The 25,415-nt window shown below is 37.8% G+C and overlaps 2 protein-coding genes across 2 annotated transcripts in view; one reads left to right on the top strand and one right to left on the bottom strand.

Moving 5' to 3' along the window:
• dnm2a (dynamin 2a) overlaps window positions 1–17,369 on the bottom strand; it is a 54,772-nt gene extending 37,403 nt beyond the window's left edge. Inside the window, 1 exon segment of the mRNA XM_058771435.1 lies at window positions 16,884–17,369. Within this exon segment, the coding sequence (XP_058627418.1) occupies window positions 16,884–17,044 (161 nt within the window). The 5' untranslated portion in view covers window positions 17,045–17,369.
• Window positions 17,370–18,199: 830 nt separating this feature from the next.
• On the top strand, window positions 18,200–24,474 carry qtrt1 (queuine tRNA-ribosyltransferase 1). Its single transcript, XM_058771436.1, has 9 exons — window positions 18,200–18,602; window positions 18,692–18,760; window positions 21,686–21,824; window positions 21,915–22,109; window positions 22,974–23,112; window positions 23,194–23,269; window positions 23,628–23,737; window positions 23,947–24,031; window positions 24,126–24,474. Exons 1-9 carry the CDS (start codon window positions 18,321–18,323, stop codon window positions 24,276–24,278), a joined length of 1,248 nt encoding a protein of 415 aa, XP_058627419.1. The 5' UTR covers window positions 18,200–18,320; the 3' UTR covers window positions 24,279–24,474.
• Window positions 24,475–25,415: the final 941 nt, after the last annotated feature.

The raw sequence follows: 25,415 nt of genomic DNA, 5'->3' as shown, positions 1-25,415 counted from the left end.
CTGTCTTTGTGACAGCATGGGTTAAGTTGGGAGTTAGCCAATCAGAAAATTCGGTCTAGAAATGGGTCAGTGTGTAGCAGGGGTGCTTTATAGGGGATAAATTTAAAGATGGGAGTGTTTTACCAGTGTTAGTCAAGCTAAAGCATGGTTATTTGCGAAAAAACAAAAACCATGAATTTCTGTGCAAAAGCTTCGGGTTGGCAAGATTTTTCTGAAAAAAGTCTCATGCTCAACAAGGATGCATATATTTGATTAAAAGTACAGTAAAAACTGTAATATTGTGAAATATTAGTACAATTAAAATGAACAGTTTTCTACTGTAATATTTTTTCAAATGTAATTTATTCCGGTGATTCAAAGCTGAATTTTCAGCATCATTACTCCAGTCTTCAGTCTAAGTCAAACATCTCTGACGGCATTAAAAACAGAACTGAAAACAAAAAGAGGATAAAACATTGTGCTATTTTTTTTAGGTGTTATTAATATTATTACAGTTGCAACTAGTGTTGTCAAAAGACCCGGTACTTCGGTACCAAGTCAGTACAAAAAAAATGAACACGTCACGGTACCAGGTTTTTTTAAGTACCTGTGGTACAGAGTACCCGGTCAAACCGGTTCTTGACGCGTACGGCCATATGATTTCCGCGATGCAGAAAACGCGGACGGAATCTCGGAATCCAGTTATAAAAACGGAATTTACAGTTTAGCACGGAATGTCACGGAATTTTTCAAAGTTTGGATGAATTAATCAAAAGTAGGTCATTACACAAATCAAATCGCGACATGGACTAGTATCTGTAAATATTAAGCCGCAAAAGTCGATTCAGATATGAATCCCACATGTTCTGCGAGTCTCTGTGTGAATGAATGAAAGGCAGAGAAGTGCGTTTTTTTTTTAAACTACACACACTGAAGCGCGCGACGCTCGCGGTGATTTCAGCATCTGCCGTCTCAATGAGGACATAAATACATAAACAACATCTACAGAACTGCTCTGAGAGTCCCTTCACGAGCATTTTACCGTTTCATTTGAGTAAAACTTGCGTCATATTCACTGCAACCCGTCAAAATAAAAGTTTATCTTAAAGACATTGTGCCAAAAATATATTTCTATTGTTTAGTAGAATGTATGTGATACTATTACTACTGTTGAAATTTTTTTTTATTTTTAAAGAAATAATCACACATTTGTTCCATATTTTAATAGTACATCCCCTTTATTTACCAAAAAAATTAAATGTTTAAATTTCATTAATTAAAAGACAAATTAAATTTGGGTGAAACTTTACTGTTTTTCATACTTTTTTTACTTGCGGAAAAAATTGAATCAATTTAAATAAGTATAAAGAACGGCATTGATTTTTGTACATTTTATTTTTGTTTGACTTTATTATTAAAAATAGTGTGTTTTTTAATTAGCATGTGGTACCGAAATTGGTACCGAGAACCGTGGATTTTCACTGGTATCGATACCGAATACTGAAATTTTGGTACCGTGACAACACTAGTTGCAACCAACAGTAATAACTGTGGTAGTAAGGGCAATAGGTTATAGACTCATGTTAAATTATCTGTTAAGGGAGTGAAAAAGTATAGAAAATTTCAAACAAATTTTGTTAGCAACCAAAATTATTGACCTAACAATGGTAATGAAGAGCCATTGGTACCCTGGCTGTGGTCTTATTACTAAAAATGATACACTTAAACTATAGAGGAAATATGTTAAATATTCATAAGAGCAAGTGCACAGTAGAATCAAGAGCTTTAGAGCTCGATCTCCATGAATTATGGACCAAACTATCAGTTTCCTCCTGTGTATGCTCTCTGATTGAAGGGAACAAATCAGGCCTTGTGTGCCTTTAGATATTCCACGAGATGACTTAAATCATTAAAAGCCAAATGAAAACACAGCTATATTAGTGAGGAAGGAGGAAACACACTGAAGTGAGCTGCAGTCAGAATATTTTTACTAGACCTTTATAAAACAGCATGGCTGCAACTAATGATTCTTTTGATCATTAAATTATTAATTGTGTGTATATATATATTGTATTGTATATATATATATATAATATAAATTATTTTTGTGTGTGTGTGTATATATATATATATATATATATATATATATATATATATATATATATATATATATATATATATATATATATATATATATATATATATATATATATATTCATTCCATATTCTGCCCATTGACATCCTCAAACAATGTGCAACTGAATATGAAAACAAATATAGTGAATATATCTATGTAAGTCATACTTTTTATGATATATTTATTCATCTTATTATTATATATTCTATTTATTATACATTTATTAGAAGAAAAGGGTTAAAAACCTAACCTGTATTTTCTAAAAAACAAACAAAAAAAAAAAACAATAAAAAACCCTGCTTAACTATCATCTTAAAGCAGAAGTTAAAATAACTACAAATTAAAAAATATAAAACAGAAAAAAAAATTACAGACTTGATGTACAATGAACCTAATAGTTATGGAAACATTATATTTTGAAAAATATGACCATTGACTTCCTTTGTATGGACTAAATAAATAAATGAATAAATAAATAAAAATAACTGCCACTTTTTCAAAATATTTTCTTATGTTCTGCAGAAGAAATTATGGCTGCACGATTAATTGAATGCGATTTCCATGCGCATTTTGCCAGTAAAGCCGGTTTTGTAATCAGTAGTAAATCTCCATCAGCTGCTTTCAGATGGAGCAGCATGTAGTTCACTGACAAGTCACGCCAAAAAAAAGTGCAGACAATATTATTGCACGATTATGAAATCGAAGAAATCGTTTGCGATAATGACAAGCTACCCATTTCCTGGGTTTTTTCTGCGGGGTGTATTTGGAGTTTCCGCGCGAGAGCGCCCTCTGGCCTTCGGATGGAGATTTACTACTAATCACAGAACCGTGCTTCACTTAAAGAGACGCATGACAATCGCAGCTTCTGCCTAATTGCGATTTCGATTTAATTTCGATTTATCGTGCAGCCCTAGAAGATATAAAGTCATACAGGTCTGGAATGACATGAATGAAGGAGAGTAAATGATGACATAATTTTCATTTTTAGGACCTTGTAATAATTTATAAATTGGAACATCTACCCAACCCAAGATGACGTAGCAATACATATTTAGTGCTCAGTACCCACATGATGAACAACCGCATAAACTACTGTTACGTCCTGTATTGTTCTGGGAGGGGTGTTTTCTCCTTTGTCTTTCTCTCTTTTCCCTCTTACCTCGTAGGACCTGTGATTGGACCATGCGTCCGTCAGTCATCAATTCTACGTCACCTTTTGAGGACCAATGAGATGTCAGTGGGCGCTTATAAAGACCCGGATGTGACGCGAGTCCGGGAGGGGCGTTTGCTTTTCATTTGGTTGCTCTCCTGCGATTACTTTTGTGTTTGCTCCCTGTTTTGTTGTTGTTTTTCTGAAATTGAGTTATTGTGTGTTTGAGTTTTCTCCTGTGGAATATTACTGTTCATCGGTTATTTAACTGCGGTTACGCTGTGACTCGACTCTCGGTGTTTTCCGAGTTTATTTAAGTCCTGTTTCGACACATAGTGATGGGACCAGTTCAGCATGTCACGTGACTTACATCTTATTACACGCAGGGTAAAGTTGTCTAAACACACTAGTTTATGAGCGGATGCCAAATTTTGTATTTATGTTTGTCAGTCAGCGTAGTTAGTGGCGTTCTACGCTGAAGATGTTATTTTCTTTAATTCCTATGGTTTAGCTTAGTTTTGATCGGTGTTAGTTAGAGTGATTATGTTTTGTTATTTTCTTTTCTTTAGCATCGCTCTTGTCCCTCACTTTGGTTGTCTTTAATTCATTATTTGTACATAATTTGTAAATAGATATTTGTTGGTTTTGGAAGGTATGTTGGGTTATTAGTTATTAGTTGGGTTATTAGTACTAAAATGCAGAACTTTAATTCCGGGTTGCCTCTGTCTGTTTTTTTAAATGCACACTCCGCACTTCCATAGCAGGGAAAAGTGTTTTAGCTTAATATATTTTATGTATTAATGGTCTTGTGTTACCTCCTAAAATCCCTAGACGCCAAATAATTAGGGAGACGTAACACTACATAACTACAGAGGTCAGCCAATCAAAACAAAGACATTTACAAATAGTAGTCTTAAAGGTATAGATAGTTGCAAAATCAGGCTGTTCACTTATAAGTGTCAGTGAGAGGCTGGAAAATGGTCATGTAAACTGCAATATTATATCTTTTGGACATGGGATTTTGGACAGGGTTCCGTACTAGTTTGCAATGGTAAGCTGTTTGTTTGTGAAGCGTCTCTCACTATAAACAACATATGGAACAACAAAAACAACAACTTCCTTTGTCTCCTCCAATTCATAATTAATAGCCTAACTGACGGGTTCAGCTTCCTCAACACATTTGTCACAAAACAGCCCGTGGCATTAGCTGCACGATCTGCCTGCCTTTCACAAGGTTCATGCTGTGTTCTCGCACCAGTTTTATACTCCTCCCATAGTGAGCACAGCAAACTGAACAACAGCCCCTCCTAAAGCAGCCGGCGGAGCCAGATAGCAGAAGTCACGCAGAACAATGACATCAGCCCTGCAATAAACACCCAAGATGGAGGCGCTGGCCTGCGATTGGATCAAACCACCAGATCTGGAGAAAGATCCTGAAAATCCAGTTCGGCAGGATGAAATTTTACCAAGAACCTCAACGTTGGTCTCGTTCTACTTGGCATGTCGCATAACGGCAGATGCGACGTAGATTGGGCTAATTAATATGTGCAACTTACTAATGTTTACTGAGCTCTGATTGTGTCCGTGAGATGAATAGTGCTTTTGTTTGTTAATTCCCAGCTGTCTAAATGTTAGTATGGTGGATAAAAGCCTGACAGAAGGTCAGAGAGTGTGCTAAAGCACTAAGGTATCACTAATGACGTGTTATGCGGTTTTTATCATTATATTTGAACAGCCACTGTTTATCAGACTTGTTATCTGTGTTCCAGTGGCAATTTATTTAAATATGGTTCCCAAGCGAGCTCTCGCTTCCTCTCTACACATTCAGCAGGCTCTGCGTGGGGCTAGTGTGAGAGTTTCAAGCTGACAGAACTGTCACTTTACTTACTGGTAGGGCTGTGACGGTCGCCGTGACAACCGCGTCACTGTGGTGGTCGGTTGTCACCGCGGTTGTCTACTGCCACCGGCGGTAGTGCACGTGACGTCACACACTCTATAACAAGCATAATACAAAGATTGTATACAAGTGTAATAATAGTAACAGTTGCAGATTGTTTTATTTAGACTATAAATCTATGCTAATTCACAAATTACCTCAAATGCCATACACGGCATTTCCTTTACATTGGAAGGTTTGAGCGCAGGAAAATACAGTTTATTCTGCATTCAGCAAATTTATTTCGTGATGAGCGATGGACCTTGTTGGGAAACCAAATACTACATCGCCGATCTGGAATAATTTCCATTCATGTCACCCATCCGCGTTTGTACAAGTGTCTTCAAGTTCACGTGATTGCAATTAAACGCCCGGCTGGTCAGGTTTGTATTGGTGAGGCTTTCTCCAAACTGGCCAAATACAAACGAGACAGCAGTAAATGGAAGATGCTAACAAGAAATGTGGCAACATACGCGCGATTCCTATTCCACAGAGCGCGCGTGCAGACGAGGAGTTAACGCACCCGCTTGCTTGGTGGGGGAACAGTAAACCGTGTCTAAACCGGACACCGCGTCGCAACATAACAGGTTGAGTCTGTCTACACAGGACATTTGAACTTTGTGTCAGTACGTCATAAATAGGATGAGGCAGTTTACTGTGAGGGATTTGTCGTGTCGTATTGCACCGCATCTAGTGTAGACAGCATCACTGATTATAATGGGTACTTGCCGCGCTGCTCGCGTGAGGTAGACCAGGTGTATTTAACTTTCATATTTAAGGCTACTTTCCTATTTAACTGTATTATTTCTTTGATATTTATTTTAGTGTTTTGCAGGCTCAGTGTTCATTGGCGGAAGTGCTAAAATAAACACGCACGTTTGTTAATAGATGATTGAGCCCCATTTATTTATTTTTGCCTTTCAGAATATATATATATATATATATATATATATACACACACACACACAACACCGCGCCACTGGCGGTAGTTGGTCCATTACCACCATGGTGGTAAAAATCTGCCACTGTCACAGCCCTACTTACTGGGCCAATAGGTAATTGCATGGGCATCTCCAAGTGATTTTATGATACAAAATTCATGTAAACACAGTCAGTTACAGAATGTTTGAAGGATGGGACAAAACATCTGATGCAGGGATGCACAATATTATCGGAACGTTATCGAAATTGGCTGATAAAGTCTTAAAATGTAAACATCAGCATCAGCTGATTTGAAAAAAATTAAACCATTATGCCTTACCGATAAGACAAATAACTCAAGTGTGCAAGATGTGTTAGTAGTAGTAGTAGTATATATTTTTTAAAGGGTTACTCCACCACAAAATGAAAATTGTGTCACCCATAAAAGCTTCGTTCATCTTCATTCATCAGAAAAGTATGAATGACATCGTCAAAGTAGTCCATCTGCCATCAGTGGTTCAACTGTAATTTTATGAAGCTACTAGAATACTTTTTGTATGCATTTTTCGTTCAAATCAAAGTGTAAATAAACGTAGAAAACGTATCCGTGTGGTGCGGCTGACACAGAACAGCATACGCTGTTTTTGTTTTCTTTTCGTACAAAAAGTATTCTCGTAGCTTCGTAAAATTACGGTTGAACCACTGACGGCAGATGGACTATTTTGACGAGGTCTTTCATACTTTTTCTGGGCCTTGACATTGGTATTTACTTGGCAGTCAATGGGACAGTCACAAGCCTCCCGTTTTTTTTCCCCCGGAAATTGTGTTCCGAAGATGAACGAAGCTTTTACGGGTTTGGAACGACATGGGGGTAAGTGATTAATGACAAAATTTACATTTTGGGGTGGAGTAACCCTTTAATGCCATGTCAGCATCTTAGGCTATTTTGATGGCAAAAACAATTAAAAAAATTCAAGTATAACAAAAACACAAGATGTGTTAGCGATATGATCATGTCAGCAAAGTGGTCATTCTTGAAGCGAACTTTTGCCTGAATGATTGGATCTCCGCATTTAATTTGAGAATCTACGTACAGTCAACAGAGAGTCAACAGTCACTAGCGTGTGCAGTATCAGCAGTGGCAGCATCCCCCGGATCCTAACACCCATCCTGTAAGGCATTTTTTATTAATATAGGGGGCGCTGTTGGCCTAATACTAATTTGTTTATCATTTCTGTACAGGAGAGACTTGGCAATGTTTCGAAACAACTCATATTGGTATTGGCATCAGCTAACAAGCAAATATCGGCATATCGGATATCGGCAAAAATCAAATATTGTGCATCCCTAATCAGGGAATTGTTGTGAATGCAGGCTATTTGACCTGTCACTGTTTTACAGTTAATAACACTTATTATAGAATTCTTTAGATTTTTTTTATTAATTTGTAATTATTATTAAAAAGAAATAATTTAAAAAGTTAAAAAAGCATAAATTTGATATTCAAAACTGGTAAAAGCCAAGTAATCTAGCTGATTTTTGTTGAAATTGTGAGAATTATTTGTGATAATCTTTGAAACATCCCTTTGATTGGGTTGAAAATCATAAAAAATAAATGTGTACTAATTGTATTTATAAAGAAGGTATATGAATTAGCAGTAGGGCTGGGGGTATTGACACAAATTTCAAAACAACAAAATAAGTCAGTCGATTTGTACAGCTGCAGTGCTGGTGCTTAAAGGGGACACACTTAAATATATACATTTTATATATTGATTACATTGATAATAATAAGAAACGTTTCTTGAGCAGCAATTCAGCATATTAGAATGATTTCTGAAAGATCATGTGACTCTGAAGACTGGAGTAACGATGCTGACAATTCAGCTTTGCATCAAAGGAATAAATTACATTTTATATTATATTAAAATAGAAAACAGTTCTTTTAAATTGCAATAAAATTCCACAAAATTCATATTTTTACTGCATTTTTCAATAAATAAATATATCCTTAGTGAACATAAACTTCTGAAACCTTTGAATGGCACTATATATAGCCATTAAATAGCTAGCTATATAATAAATGTGTCATCAATTTTTGTGAGTCACTGGAAATGTTGACTAGAAATTGTAACTGCAATCCTTATTGTTGAGTCATGAGAAGTCGCAGTATAATAACATCAGAAACATGGTTTAAAAACCAAAAAAACCCTCTTTTTCATAGTTCAGGCAGTGCTACTGCATGTAAACTAAGTTAAATCCATGAAACAGCCCACGCTTTGAGTAAACTCAATAAACTGGAGCGAGTGAATTCAAATAACACCACCTGTGAGACACAGCCCATTCCAGGAAATTATTCCTCTGAGCCTTATAGTCTTACAACTAAAGACTCATAAACAATGACCAATTAAGTTTACTAAACTCTCACAGCAGCATAGCACATAACCACGAGTGCAATGCAAACAACATTTGAGTCACAATAGCCTTTTAGATGAAATAGATGAATACTGGAACGCTTGACAATGTCTGTGAATAGAAACAAGAGCATCCAGAAATTCCTGATGAGCAGACAGGTGTCAGGTGAACGCTAGCGGTGAGACTCCATTTGGCCTCCCTGGAGCACGGCCCAGCCCTGCCCTGCCTCCATCACAACCACCGCAGTCACACACACACATACACAAACATAAACATGTTATTTGTGCATGTTTGACTAAGCTTACAAAAACTAAATTTATCCAAAACCCCTTATTAGGTGATTGAAACCTCATAAAACTTCCTTACTGGGACGTCCCCAAAAAGAAAACGGTTAAAAATGGGTCAAATAATGTCCTGATTAAAATGTAAAAACAGGGTTATTATTTAAAATTATAATTCTTTACCCAATGAATTTGTATAAATTTTCATCAGTTTTCTTTGGTTGGAGAGTATTTCTAAATCTTTATATTTCAGACAGATTTCACTAATTAACCATTTGTGAGTCTGTCCAACTAATTCATTCAAAATTTGCAACAAAAAAAAAAAAAGCTGATCACTTAGCTATTTAAATGTTTTAGAGCAAAGAATTACTCTAAAACCATACTTTATGGTCAGGAAAACCTTGTATTCCCTGGTATTTCCATGTTTTCCATGGCCATATGAACCTGTTTATTAAGGACAGTGGATGTAAATGGAAAGTCTTTCAGGACATGTATCCTACACAAGCGTGTGGGTGTGACAAGCACATATCAAACAATGATTCATCCATCTATGCAATACATAAAGCCCTTTAACTCTATCATAAAAGCACAACAGAGCGACTGTTACAGTCACATGACTGCCAGAGATTTGTGATGGACGTAGATACAGCAAGAAACTGGGTAACAATTATTAAACTAAGTCATGTTTGCTTTACCAGATTAAAGCTCAAAAAGTATTTTTAAAGATTCTGTAAGTGACTTCATCCATTTAGTTCGAAACTTGTCCTCCAAAGACATGTCAGTCAACCTGTCAAAGACAGACAGGGTTTCTAATTTGATTTGAAAAAAAAAAAAAAATTATATATATATATATATATATATATATATATATATATATATATATATATAGTGAGGAAAATAAGTATTTGAACACCCTGCTATTTTGCAAGTTCTCCCACTTAGAAATCATGGAGGAGTCTGAAATTGTCATCGAGGTGCATGTCCACTGTGAGAGACATAATCTAAAAACAAATCCAGAAATCACAATGTATGATTTTTAACTATTTATTTGTATGATACAGCTGCAAATAAGTATTTGAACACCTGAGAAAATCAATGTTAATATTTGGTACAGTAGCCTTTGTTTGCAATTACAGAGGTCAAACGTTTCCTGTAGTTTTTCACCAGGTTTGCACACACTGCAGGAGAGATTTTGGCCCACTCCTCCACACAGATCTTGAATGAATGAATGAATGAATGAGGCATTTATATAGCGATTTCATGTGTATTGCAATACACCCAAAGCGCTTACAATCGGGGGTCTCTCCTCAACCACCACCAGTGTGCAGCATCCACTTGGATGATGCGACGGCAGCCACAGGACAACGGCGCCAGTGCGCTCACCACACACCAGCTACAGGTGGAGAGGAGAGAGTGTCGTAGAGCCAATCAAGTGGATGGGGATTATTGGGAAGCCATGATTGACAAGGGCCAGTGGAGGGAATTTGGCCAGGACACCGGGGTTACACCCCTACTCTTTACGATGAGTGTCATGGGATTTTTAATGACCACAGGGAGTCAGGACCTCAGTTTAACGTCTCATCCGAAAGACGGTGCTTTTTTACAGTATAGAGTCCCCATCACTATACTGGGGCGTTAGGACCCACACAGACTACAGGGTGAGCACCCCCTGCTGGCCTCACTAACACCTCTTCCAACAGCAACCTAGTTTTCCCAGGAGGTCTCCCATCCAGGTACTGACCAGGCTCAGCCCTGCTTAGCTTCCATGGGCAACCGGTCTTGGGCTGCAGGGTGATATGGCTTCATATCAGATCTTCTAGATCTTCTCTAGATCAGTCAGGTTTCTGGCCTGTCGCTGAGAAACACGGAGTTTGAGCTCCCTCCAAAGATTCTCTATTGGGTTTAGGTCTGGAGACTGGCTAGGCCACGCCAGAACCTTGATATGCTTCTTACAGAGCCACTCCTTGGTTATCCTGGCTGTGTGCTTCGGGTCATTGTCATGTTGGAAGACCCAGCCTCGACCCATCTTCAATGCTCTAACTGAGGGAAGGAGGTTGTTCCCCAAAATCTCGCAATACATGGCCCCGGTCATCCTCTCCTTAATACAGTGCAGTCGCCCTGTCCCATGTGCAGAAAAACACCCCCATGCTTCACAGTAGGGATGGTGTTCTTGGGATGGTACTCATCATTCTTCTTCCTCCAAACACTTTTAGTGGAATTATGACCAAAAAGTTATATTTTGGTCTCATCTGACCACATGGCTTTCTCCCATGACTCCTCTGGATCATCCAAATGGTCATTGGCAAACTTAAGTCGGGCCTGGACATGTGCTGGTTTAAGCAGGGGAACCTTCCGTGCCATGCATGATTTCAAACCATGACGTCTTAGTGTATTACCAACAGTAACCTTGGAAGCGTGGTCCCAGCTCTTTTCAGGTCATTGACCAGCTCCTCCCGTGTAGTTCTGGGCTGATTTCTCACCTTTCTTAGGATCATTGAGACCCCACGAGGTGAGATCTTGCATGGAGCCCCAGTCCGAGGGAGATTGACAGTCATGTTTAGCTTCTTCCATTTTCTAATGATTGCTCCAACAGTGGACCTTTTTTCACCAAGCTGCTTGGCAATTTCCCCGTAGCCCTTTCCAGCCTTGTGGAGGTGTACAATTTTGTCTCTAGTGTCTTTGGACAGCTCTTTGGTCTTGGCCATGTTAGTAGTTGGATTCTTACTGATTGTATGGGGTGGACAGGTGTCTTTATGCAGCTAACGACCTCAAACAGGTGCATCTAATTTAGGATAATAAATGGAGTGGAGGTGGACATTTTAAAGGCAGACTAACAGGTCTTTGAGGGTCAGAATTCTAGCTGATAGACAGGTGTTCAAATACTTATTTGCAGCTGTATCATACAAATAAATAGTTAAAAAATCATACATTGTGATTTCTGGATTTTTTTTTTAGATTATGTCTCTCACAGTGGACATGCACCTACGATGACAATTTCAGACCCTCCATGATTTCTAAGTGGGAGAACTTGCAAAATAGCAGGGTGTTCAAATACTTATTTTCCTCACTGTATATAAGCCTATCAGTGTTTTTTTACTATTTGCTGTTTAAAAAGCTTTGGTGGTGCAGTTTTATATCATCCATGGACCCTTTTTACATTTCAAGAAGCAGAAGTCATCTTAGTTGGGTAAACTTCTATAGCGGTCAACAGAAACTACAACGTACAGAATTTCTGCATTCCAAATTGAATTTTTGTATGACTTTACAAAAGTGAAAAAAAAAAAAAAAAAAAGCACGCAAATGATTATGTGAGAAAGTTGTCAAATTTGCTGTCACTCCATCAGTCATTTTCTGTCATTTAATCCCAAGGAAATTAGACACACAACAAGTGGTGTTTTCAAAATAAAAAAGCCAAAAAAAAAAGCACACAATATAAATATTAGGAACTGGAAACACATCAAGTCTGTTAAAAGGGTCCACAGTGAATGTGACGTGTTTATTTGCTTTTCATATTCTACAAAAATTTCAAAATCCAAATGTAATTCCACACATTTCTAGCCACTACAGGTTTCTACAGAAATATACAACACTGAGGAGATGACTCAGGCTTATGAAATTTATGAAATGAGAGGAATATTGATAATAATATTGGAAACTATTACAGAACTTCACCCTCAGTGAAAGTGAAGGCTTGTGGGTTTGCCATATGAAAGAGAACAAATTAGCACAGAAATATTAGCTACAAATGCACAACAAAATGCCAATATTTTCCACACTTAAGTGTGGAAATAATAATAATAATACAAAAACTTAATACATATACATATATAAATACACATATATACACACACACATATATATATATATATATATATATATATATATATATATATATTAGGTGTCAACGTTAACGCGTTAACGCATGCGATTAATCCAAAAAATTTAACGCGTTAATATTTTTTTAACGCAAATTAATCGCTTGATAAGGTTTGTCCCTAACTTCTTCCTGTCATCGCAGCGCGGAAGATTATCTATCATTGTGTGATGAGGGTACAGCGAACCGGTGTTGCCAGGGCAGCGGCACAAGTGGGCTATTTTGAAAATACAGTCGCGGGAAAAATTACAGAGCCGTGGTTTGCGTTTTTTTGGGCTACTTTTATAATGTGCCACGACCGCCCCAAAGTGAATACATCACAAACAACGTGAGTTTCAGCAGAGCAGCAGAAATAAACATGACAACAGCCTCTATAGATTATAAGAGATAATAAACACACGATTACGATAGGATATGGTCTGTATGTGATTTTTTCTGAATGTGTACATCTGAAATGCTAATTTGTGCAGTGATATAAAAGGTTATAAATAGCATATTTTAACAACAGTAAATGACCAAGTTCCACATGTGACCGCAAAAGGAAGTTATTACAAACACTCGATGGTGGTTTGAAGTGAGTTCTGAGTAAAAGTGTATTATTAATCTCATAAATTGTCTTATGTAGCATGATGCTAATATTAGCTCTAATGCAGCTGCAGAACAGGTCCAATTCTTCTTCATAATGCATTTTGTCATAATACTTCACGTAAGGTCGCAAGCAATGTTTTGTTGTATTTATTTAGAAATACTCTTGATAATAGTTGGGTAAATGTATACTGGGATTGAAGCGATGTGGCTCGGTAAACGTTTTATTGCCAGTTTAAAGGCTGATAATGGCTGAATAAAAACAAAAGAATAATGATAAAAGAATAATAAGGATCATGTCTCATACCTGGCGGAAGTGTGAAAGGTTCTGTTTCCTTAAACTAGTTTGTCATGCATTTCTTTATTTCAACACATTTACAGGTAAATCCTAGTATTTTAAATTTGCGATTAATCATGATTAAACACAGTCCATGACTGTGATTAACGCGATTACATTTTTTCATCGATTGACAGCACTAATATATATATACACACACATACATATACATATATACACACACACATACTGTATATATACACACACACACACACACACACACATATATATGTAATGTATTGTTGTATAGGTGATCTAATATGTGACCCTGCACCACAAAACCAGTCTTAAGTCGCTGGGGAATATTTGTAGCAATAGCCAAAAATACATTGTATGGGTCAAAATGATAAATTTTTCTTTTAAATCATTAGGATATTAAGTAAAGATCATGTTCCATGAAGATATTTTGTAAATTTCTTACCGCAAATGTATAAAAACCTTTTTTGATTAGTAATATGCATTGCTAAGAACTTCATTTGGACAACTTTAAAGGCGATTTTCTCAATATTTTGATTTTTTTGCACCCTCAGATTCCAGATTTTCAAATAGTTGTATCTCAGTATCTAAATCGTCATTTAGAAAAAAAATTGAAATATTTACACTTAAGACTAGTTTTGTGGTCCAGGGTCACATGTATGGTTTATGTCTCATTTCTACTGTCCGTCAGAGCAGTTCTAACACTGATTGCTATTCTTTAATGGACAAACCTGCTCAACCTGATTATGAAATCCAAGGTAATGTTGCTATGCATCCTTTACCACAAGGAAAAAAATAAATAAATAAAAAACACTCTAGAGATGGTAATGCATGATAATACCAATGAGAAAGAACAATACTGTAGCTTATTTCGCAAGAACATCATACAAAACCTGCTTTTATCATGTGTTCTAAACAACAGACCTGAATAGGCTTGACAGCATTTACTAATTACTGCATTTTTACCATTGCAATTTCTGAAATGAAATTCACCAAAAAAAATTATAATCCATCAACAAGGCTATCGGTAGATTTCAGAACGACAAACAGGAGGAATTTTATGTTAATAATCTCAAAATGGAGACATATTCTGGTCAACAAAATGTCTAATCAGCTTCACTGATGAATACTGATACATGCATTCACAAGCTCTTCAGCGATGAACATCCGCATCCATGGGAAATTTCAGCCAATCAGTCTGATTCATACTTCTTCCTCTGCTAAACATCAAGACAAAATTCATTCAAATTGGACCGGAGACAGAGCAGCCACATCAAGAAGACTGTGGTGAGGAAATGAATGCAGGGAGGTACAGGTCACAAACTAATCTGATGCCAAAGGAAAACTGACAGTAACAAACATCATTTGTCCAAGCATGACTTCCTCTCCTAGATGAGGCTGAACAGGGTTTCATGAGAGGCCTGTCAGTGCTGGAGTCTGCTGTGTGACACAGGTGTGGCACTGACCTATGAATACTGCAAAACAGGTGGTTACAGCAACCTGTGCAAGGTCAAGTGGAACAGGACAGGGAAATCACTCTCACCTGTATACATAATACAGTTCATTCAACTTATTTTTCAGAAGATAAGTACCTGTACACAGTACTGAGTACTGACTTGAAATGTGCAGATATTACTAAAGGATATTTCATGTACATTAAAAATAATAGTATGTATTCCTTTAAATCTAAAGTATTATACTATGTAGTTGGACAATTTATGAACTGTTCATATACAGTTTTTTTTAATCAGTTTACAGTATTTTTACAGTAAAATATTTTTACAGTATTGGTATTATTGTAATGTGGAAATAATAATATTTCATTTAAGTTGCAAAAGGTCTTTACATATGAGTGTACAGCCTCCAAATTATTCTGGCGTGTGTGTGTGTGTGTGTGTGTAAACAGAGAGAAAGAGAAACTAATGCATTATTGCAATGTTTTTTAAGTTATATTTTTTATTGTAAAACACTTATTTTGATTTAAGTAGAAAAAAAGACTAATTTAATAATCTTCAAAAGTGAGCATTACCATGCATTACAGGATTGTAGATGGGGGGAGTGAATGTCCAGCGCTCTCTCCACCTCAATACCACGACTGAGGTGCCCTTGAGCAAGGCACCGACCGAACCCCCAACTGCTCCCCGGACGCCGCAGCATAAATGGCTGCCCACTGCTCTGTGTGTGTGTTCACTGCTGTGTGTGTGTTCACTGCTGTGTGTGTGTTCACTGCTGTGTGTGTGTTCACTGCTGTGTGTGTGTTCACTGCTGTGTGTGTGCATGTTGGATGGGTTAAATGCAGAGCACGAATTCCGAGTATGGGTCACCATACTTGGCCGTATGTCACTTCACTTCAATATATGTGGTCTATTTAGGACATAATGCACATTTGAAATTAATGTTTTTTTTTTTTATTAAAATAGCAAACTATTTATATGTGATTGCACTGCCTCAAAATTACGCTGCTTTTAATAGACAAAACAAAAAGAACCTTATTTAAGGTATTACAAGAACCTTATTTAAATACTTTCAAAAGAAAACATTCTGATGTTTTAGAAATAATAACTTGGGGGTAAATGTGCTTAATTCTCATGAAAATAATCATAAACAAAAACTAACACAAATACCATGGAACTACTTTTTTAGACATATACCTTGGCACGGTTCCTCGAGGCCCGTTTGAGGATTATGCAAGTATCTCCATACATGCATTTAGTAATCATTTTATATATTAAACTGCAGTGCTATTACCACACGAAACAAGTCCACTACCATGGCAGATTTTTTCTATAAGGATATGTACACAAAAAGCATGACGTCAACGTCCAGAGAAGTGACAGGGTCGCAGGATCCGTGTGTTCGCGGTTTGAACGAGGAAATGACTTAACCGCCTTAATCACAGCAAATGGATATCTTAAAGGTTTTGATTCCCCTATATGGCACAATACAGCTCCCAAGGACACAACGACTATAACTTCATCTGTCTGTCTGTGTCTCTCTGTGTATGTATGTGTGTAGTGCACTGTGCCGCCAACTTCCCCATTTTGCGCTGCGCTCTCACTTACGCCCATTACACTTCAATGAATGACGGCGAGCGGCGGCTTACGTCAACTGCGTAACTCCCGTTTGTGAATGACAACCCGACCGAGTGAATCGATCGAGCAGCGAGTATTAAAAACACAGCTGGAAAGTAACAAATGAGACGTTTGTCTTCTTACTAAGTTAGATAAACATAAAAACAGCGAGCTGGGCTTTTGTACGCGATCGAAGAGAAATGAGTAACATAGTAACCGACCTGCCGACGAAATTTTCCAGCACCGAGCTTTTTCCGGCGCTCTGTCCTCCAACCACGGCTATCTGCGGCAGATCCAAGTTACAACTTTGGCCAATGGAACTGAAAGCATCTTGGAGTTTATTGATCAGGGGGATCAAATCCTCCATCCCCCGGTTGCCCATGGTTTCTGACCGTCTCTCAGCGCGCAGGAACGGGCTCGCGGCAGCAGGGCGCTCGGGTTACTTCCAAGTGTTCAGTTTCCACCCTTCAAACACTTCCAGATCAGTCTGTCAAAGACAAATAACTGATAAAACACTCGCTGACGGGCAGACGACGCGTATTAGGGCGCGTTCGTTAAGATCCGTGCACTGATATGAGGATCAATCATTCGTAAACTCACAAAACAAAACTTCTCGCTATCATCCGGTCAGGCGACATCCGACCTCCACCGGTGACGCGAGTCCCGCCTCCTGTCAACCGATGTCGTGAAATCCGATTGGTCCGACAGAACGCTTCCTGGTGTGTTCTGTCTTTTGATTGGCTCGATCCTCGTTTCTGCCTCTAACGACAGTTTCAATGAAAAGACTTGAACGTAGGGATATATACAATACAAATTATAATTCTGATTTTAATAAAATATACATGTATAATTACTGCAAGATCACCACGTATAAATTAAACGTATTACTGTTTATTACAAAAATTGAATCATATTTTCTACGTATTAGAGCATATTAAGAGATTGTTGGGGCTCTCCAGTTTGTTATACTGTATATCGACTAGTAGAAGAATGCGATATTTGAGCAGAATTCACACTATCATGCAACATTACACCTATTTTGGAATGATGAACTGGTTTCAGGCATACTGAGAGACTCTTGAGTCATTGCTTGAGACGGGAAGTCCGACTCATTTCCGCGAATCGGTTCTTTTAAACAATTCGTTCAAAACAGCCATTCAGAAATTATTTTACCTCGTTACTTTTGTCCCTGATATCTCGACGTGACTTATTAAGAACATATTCTGTTTATAACGCATTTACTGTTTGGTTTTTTGTTTGGTTTTTTTTTCATTATTATTCATTAAGTTTTATTACCAACGTGTTTGTGGTCATTTCTTGCACGATTCAGCTTATAAAACTAACTAACTAACAATTTGAAATCTTAATGCCTGATACATACAAATTATAAATTTGAAATCGTTGTGTTGAATGCATCAGACATTTATGAAAGAGATGGCTACTGTTCAATGAGTCAGAGACGGGAGAATCAGGGGTGCGTTTCCCAAAAGCATCGTTAGCTATATATGGTCGTAAGTTCCATTGAACTCTACTGGTATCGACGGAACTTGCGACCATAGTTGCTTTTGGGAGACGCACCCCTGAGCGGTTTTTGAATTAGTTCATCCAATTAATCAAAAAGATCCGACTCCCAAGTGAATCGGACACCGTTTTTCAAAATGGCTGCGCCCATACCCAGCAGCACACATGAGAGTGAAGGCAGTATGGCATCAGTGAGGGCTGTGTCCTCTGCTGCTCCTCTCGCTCTTCGTATCGTGGCGGAGTGCCCCGTGAGTAAGGCGAGAGCCTGCACTCTGACTCTCCCGCACTGCGCTGTCTACACCCCGGTGTTCATGCCCGTGGGCACTCAGGGTACCCTGAAAGGCATCACTGTGGACCAGCTGGAGGATCTGGACTGTCAGATATGCCTGGGAAACACGTATCATCTGGGCATGAGGCCGGTATGAGCGAAGAAACGCTTTGAATTGTCAGAGTGTTTCATCAGTGCACAATGTTTTAAACTTACTTAACTGTTATTGTTTCCTAACAGGGTCCTGAGTTAATACAGAAAGCCAATGGATTGCATGGATTTATGAAGTGGAATAGAAATCTCTTGACGGTAATTCTTCTTGTCCTTCTTTTTTCTTCTTTTCAAACTATTCAAGTAGTAGGCGTAATAGTAAAATGTAGGATACCATGATTTGTGTTATTCACATTCTTATGCAGATGTTGCAGTGTCAGTTTGTTCAAGGTTCTTTATTATTTGTCACATACACAATCATACAGGGTATAATCAGTAGTGAAATGTAGGTCAGGACAGGTCCGCTCAATGGACATTGCAGAAAAAATATGAAACATAACACGAGAATATATGTATATATATAAATAGGAAGAATTAGATAAAAACTAAGAAAAAAATAAATTAAAATAAGGAATAAAATGTGCAATGAAATAAAATGTGCAATACAGTCTACTGTGGATTTAATAAATATTAATATATAAACAGGGATGTGCAATAGGAATGTGCAAACAGGTAGTACCGGGTAAGTACACATAGCAGCAGTGCGGATGATGGAGAATAATGAATGGATTTACAGTTTATTAAATTAGATTGAGTCCTGTAGATGTTATGAAACTGAGTTTAGGAGTCTGATGGCCTGAGGGAAGAAGCTCCTCCTTAGTCTCTCAGTTTTTGCCATCACGCTCCTGAAGCGCTTGCCAGATGGCAGTGTGATGAAGAGGTGGTTACCGGGGTGATTTGAGTCCTTGATTATTTTTGCAGCTCTGCTTTTGCAGCGTTTGGGGTAGATGTCCTGCAGAGAGGGGAGGGCAGACCCTGAGATGCGTTCGGCTGAGCGCACGACTCTCTGCAGAGCTTTGCAGTCTTGATTTGTGGCATTACTATACCACACTGAGATGCAATACACTTTCTATGGCCCCTGAATAGAAAGTTTTCAGGATTGTTGGTGAGACCCTGAATTTCCTCAGCTGCCGCAGATGGTACAGTCTTTGCCTGGCTTTCTTGACCTGTGTTTGAATGTGTGCAGTCCAAGTCAGGTCCTCTGAGATGTTTACACCGAGGTACTTGAAGTTGCTCACCCTCTCCACAGGGGTCCCGCTGATCATAAGAGGAGTATAGGGCCGCTGCTGTCTCTTCCTGAAGTCTACAATCAGCTCTTTAGTTTTGCTCACATTCATAGTGAGACAGTTGATGTAACAGTTGATGTAAGTCTCTCTACCTCACCCAAGTATGCGGTCTCATCATTGTTGGAAATGAGGCCCAGAACCACAGTGTCATCAGCAAATTTAACAATGGAAGTGGAGCTGTGAGAGGACACAGTCGTGTGTGTAGAGAGAATAGAGCAGGGGACTCAGGACACAGCCCTGCGGGGCACCTACGTTCAGGGTGATGGAGTTGGAGGTGAACTGGCCTACTTTCACCACTTGTGGTCTGCCGGTGAGGAAGTCTTGAATCCAGTCACAGAGTGAAGTGTTTAGGCCGAGGTCTGAGAGTTTGACAGCTAGTTTGGTGGGGACTATAGTGTTGAAAGCTGAGCTATAGTCAATGAATAGCAGCCTGACATAGTTGCCATTTTTGCTGTCAATATGTGCAGTACCTGAGAGATGGCATCATCAGTAGACCTGTTTGGGCGATAGGCAAACTGAAGAGGGTCCAAAGTAGCAGGAATGGAGGAGCATATGTGTTTCTTTAAAAGTCTCTCAAAAACCTTCATGACTGTTGATGTGAGGGCAACTGGGCGATAGTCATTCAGGCAAGAGGGTTTACTGTTCTTGGGCACAGGGATGATGACAGATTTCTTAAATGAGGTGGGAACCAAAGAGGTTGCAAGGGACTCATTAAAGATAGAAGTGAACAAACCAGCAAGCTGGTCGGCGCAGGATCTCAGAACGCGGCCAGTAATCCCATCAGGTCCAGCGGCTTTCCTGACGTTCACTCTCCTTAGTTCTCTCCGAATCTCGTCCTCCGACACGGTGATGACATGATCATCATCGCTGCTCTGCCTGCTGCTTCCTGACGCGCTGATCGGCAGAGTTGCGTCGCCATTACTTTCAAAGCGTTTGATGGATAGAGCAGATTGGAAAAGTTATGGAAATGAGTATAGTCTTTAAAAATATTGTCAATTTTTTTTGTAAATATAATCTAGCCAGCATGACACCCCAGTCTGTCCAGTTGAAGTCTTATTGGAAATAGTTACATACTACTACAATACTAATACTAATAATACAAATAAAATGCATTTGCCCCAACAGTTTCTGTAAATGATAAAATAATGTAAAAATATATTCTCTAGCAATGACTTCCCGGAAAGGTCTTGGAAATTAAGAAAACCAGTAGTTATCAACTTTCTGATGTGATGACCACAGTATTTCTCATGTAATTGTGACAATTATTATTATTATTTTTTAATGAGCAGGAACAGAGGATTGATATTTTAATTTAATGAGCTTTGATTAATTTTCATTGCTGAAAAGTAACTGATTACATGTAATCTGGATTAGGTAATCAGATTCCAAAAATTAAATCCTTGTAATTAGATTACATTTTAAAATGCGATAATCATGTTTATATATATATATATATATATAAAATATTCTCATTAAAACAAGTTATGTCAAAAGTAATTTAAAAGTAGTCAGAATACATTACCTAAATTATGTAATCTAATAGATTAGGTTACTAACTCAAATTCTCATCATGTAATCTGTAATCAGTAACAGACTACAATTTGTAAGTAATATACCCAGCACTGTTCATTTTGTCCAGGAATTTCAAGAACCGCAAGTTCTTCAAGATGAACAATATTTATGGAAGTGGATGAGTTGATGTGTGTGTGTGTGTGTGTGTTTAAGCATTAAATTTTAATAGATTAATAATAATTTATTTCTTTGAGTACTTATAAATCATCCTTCAGCCCCTCTAGAAGTTTGCTGAGACCCACTGGTTGAAAATCACTTCTGTTTACCTTTATGAATTAATTTTGTCTTGCTCATCAAAGTGTTTCACTTGTGTTTCTTTTAATAGGACAGTGGTGGGTTTCAGATGGTGTCTCTAGTGGAGCTGTCGGAGGTGACTGAGGAGGGCGTCAAGTTCCGTTCCCCTTATGATGGAAAGGAAATCCTGCTCACTCCTGAGCAGTCCATCACCATACAGAACAGCCTGGGTATGAATGATGTTACAGATCATCATCAGTGCTCACCAGAACATTCAACAGATGCTTATTGAAATCTTTGTGACTCTGCAATGTGTGCAGGTTCAGACATCATGATGCAGCTGGATGACGTGGTCAGCAGTACGGTGAAAGGGCCGCGGGTGGAGGAGGCCATGCACCGTTCTGTGCGCTGGCTGGACCGCTGCATCGCAGCAAATAAGAATCCAGATCGACAGAACCTGTTCGCCATTATTCAAGGGGGGCTTGATGCCAAACTGCGCAAGGCCTGTTTAGATGGTAAGCGCTGTGTGACTGCATGTGACCACTGGACATCAAAAGTGCGTCTATTGTGATGTGGCAATATTGCGTTAGCAGTGTAAAATCCTATTAAAATTCCATTAACATCAAAACTTTCAGGTCAGTACGATTTTTTATTGATTTATTTTTTAAAGAAATTAATACTTTTATTTAAGACATTTATAATGTTACAAAAGATTTCCATTTCAAATAAATGCTGCTCTTTTGAACTTTCTATTCATAAAAGAATACTGACCGATTGTATCATCAAAAAATATTAGGCCACAAAACTGTTCAACATAAGATAATAATAATGAGAAATGTTTCTTGAGCAGCAAATCAGCATATTACAATGATTTCTGAAGGATCGTGTGACACTGGAGTAATGATGCTAAAAATTCAGCTTTGCATCACAAGAAGAAATTTCAATATATGCAAACAGACAACAGCTTAAAGCGTAATATTTCACAGAATTACTGTTTTACTCTATTTATTTATTTTTTTTTAAATGCAGCTTTGGTGAGAATAAAAACATTTTTAATAAAACATTAAAAATCCCCAAACTTAAGTCACGCTTCAGAATATCATTACGACATTATTACAGACAAAATATCAAACTAAGTGGAATATGTAAAAAAAAAAAAAAATGTTCAATGTTTCTGAACCCTTTTTGCAATGACTTTTAACCAGCTGGTGTCGCAGTGATTTGTAGTGGATGTATGAAGTCAGTTCTCCTCACAGATGTAGTTATCACATTAATGATGAAAATGATCCATTAATAGGTGACAAACGCAAACCTGAAGCCTATTAATCATATTTACGATACACCTTACTAGAATCTTTCTGCTCTGTTTCTTCACTCAGAAATGACAAAGCGTGATGTGCCAGGGTTCGCCATTGGAGGCTTGAGTGGGGGAGAAGAAAAGGATGATTTCTGGAAGATGGTGACTCTGAGCACAGACCACCTCCCCAGAGAAAAGCCCCGCTACCTCATGGGAGTAGGGTAAGCCTCACTTCCTCTGAAACTGTGCTTTTTCATTCTTCGCAAGTAGTGGTTGTTGATTGTCTGTTTAATGTGTTTTAGCTATGCGCTAGACCTGGTGGTCTGTGTTGCCTTGGGCTGTGATATGTTTGACTGTGTTTTCCCGACTCGAACAGCAGTAAGTGATGGATTTCTGTTGATGTCCCTTTCTATAGATCTACCATTCAAAGGTTTGGGTCAGTAAGATTTTGAAAGAACTCTCTTGTGCTCACTATGGCTGCATTTATTTGATCAAAATACAGTAAAACAGTAATATTGTGAAATATTATTATGATTTAATGTAATTTTTGTACATTTCATGCAAAAAGCTGAAATGAGCTCTATCACCTAACCCTGCTTATGCCTGTCAGGATAAACCTACAAGAGTTTGAACAGTTTTTCAAAGAAACTGTGCTTAACATTTGGATAAAACCAGTGATGCTTATTGTAATCTTGTATTTTGCCATTTTTAATGAGGCTGTATGTGATTATTTCAGAGATTTGGCTCAGCTTTAGTTCCCTGGGGATCTCTGCAGCTCAAACAGAAACAATATGCTAAAGACTTTCAGCCGATTGATCCTGACTGCCAGTGTCCCACCTGCAGGAGGTACAGACATCTGTCTGGAGTTTAACTGGCTAAATTACTGCTTCAGTATGCTGATGTTCAGCCGCCTGCTGTGCTTAAAAGAATAATTCGCCCCCCAAAACTGAATATTTTGCCATTTACTCTGCAACCAGCAGAGGATTTTCAGAAACTCATCTTATCCCATAAACCTAAAGATGATTATTCTTTTTTCTTTGCCTTGACAATGACAGACACAGTCGGGCTTACCTTCACGCGCTGTTCAAGAGCGACACCGCAGCCATGCATCACATCACCATCCATAACATCTCTTACCAGGTAACTATATCAATCAACTACGTGTTTTGAATACAGTATTTATTATTGTTGTTGTCACTTCATCCCTTCCTGTCCTCGCCGTATCGTTCCTCAGCTCACCCTCATGCGGTCAGTGCGTCAGAGCATCATAGAGCAGAGGTTTCCTGAGTTTGTGAAAGCGTTCATGAAGAGGATGTTCGTGTCCAGGGAGCAGTACCCCAGCTGGGCTGTAGAGGCACTACAATCAGTGAACATCGACGTCAGCTGAGTGTCCTACGTGAGGAAGAGAAGAGAAGAGAAGAAAAAGACATACTGTTTTTTACGGAGTTTTGTTTCTTTCTTTTTTTACATACTAACATTTTTATATCCCTGTTTTGTAAATAAAATCGTCTTTTCATATTTAATTGCGCATTGCAACATTATTTCACCAGAATTATCAGAGTAATGTGATATGGCGATGTTGAAAAAAGTTTTTTGTCTTCATTTTGAATACATTTACATTTACATTTATGCATTTAGCAGACGCTTTTATCCAAAGCGACTTACAGTGCATTCAGGCTATACATTTTTTTTTTTTTTTTTTTTAATCGGTATGTGTGTTCCCTGGGAATTGAACCCACAACCTTTTGCGCTGCTAACGCAATGCTCTACCACTGAGCCACAGGAACACTATGAATAGCATATTTGTTTTCATCTTTTTTTTTTTTCTTTTCAGGATTTATGATTTTTTTTTAATTATTGTATCTTTACGTTTTCATATAATGCTAAGTGGCAGCATGGATGTTAATATTAAATTAACTAAAGGAAATTTTATTCTTTGTCATTCGTTATACCAATCTAGTTGTTTTTGTTCAACCATGAATACCATGGTACAATCATGGGATTTAAAACTTTTAACCCATGATAGATTTTTAAGTAAAAATATACACATACATTCACTTACCGTTTAAATGTCTGGGTCATTAAATTTCAATGTTTTCAAAAGAAGTGTCTTATGCTCACCAAATTTGCATTTATTTGGTCAAAAATAGAGTAAAACAGTAATATTGTGACATTTCATTACAATTTAAGTTTTGTATTTGAATATATTTTGCAAAGCTGAATTTTCAGCATCAATTACTCCAATCTTCATTGTCACATGATCCTTCAGAAATCATTCTATGTTGATTTGACAAAAAATTTCTTAATATCAATGTTGAAAATATTTGCTTTTTTTTTTTAATGAATAGACAGTTCAAAATAACAGCATTAAAATATAAATCTTACATAACATTATAAAAGACATTACTGTCACTTTTGATTTAGTGCATACTTACTGAACAGGAGTTTGAAAAAATGTTAATCCTCAAACATTTGAATGGTAGTGTATGTGTACCATGGTGTTATCTAGCCTTTCCCTGGATGT

This window comes from Onychostoma macrolepis, chromosome 03 (assembly GCF_012432095.1).
Source record: "Onychostoma macrolepis isolate SWU-2019 chromosome 03, ASM1243209v1, whole genome shotgun sequence".
Classification (NCBI taxonomy): domain Eukaryota; kingdom Metazoa; phylum Chordata; class Actinopteri; order Cypriniformes; family Cyprinidae; genus Onychostoma; species Onychostoma macrolepis.
This window is presented reverse-complemented; position numbering and strand designations above follow the sequence as displayed.

Coding starts and splice junctions, on each gene's coding strand:
- qtrt1 (XM_058771436.1), top strand. CDS start 18,321: ATGGCTGCGCCCATACCCAGCAGCACACATGAGAGTGAAGGCAGTATG. Junction 23,113..23,193: donor CGCTACCTCATGGGAGTAGG/GTAAGCCTCACT, acceptor AATGTGTTTTAG/CTATGCGCTAGACCTGGTGG. Junction 23,270..23,627: donor TTTTCCCGACTCGAACAGCA/GTAAGTGATGGA, acceptor TGATTATTTCAG/AGATTTGGCTCAGCTTTAGT.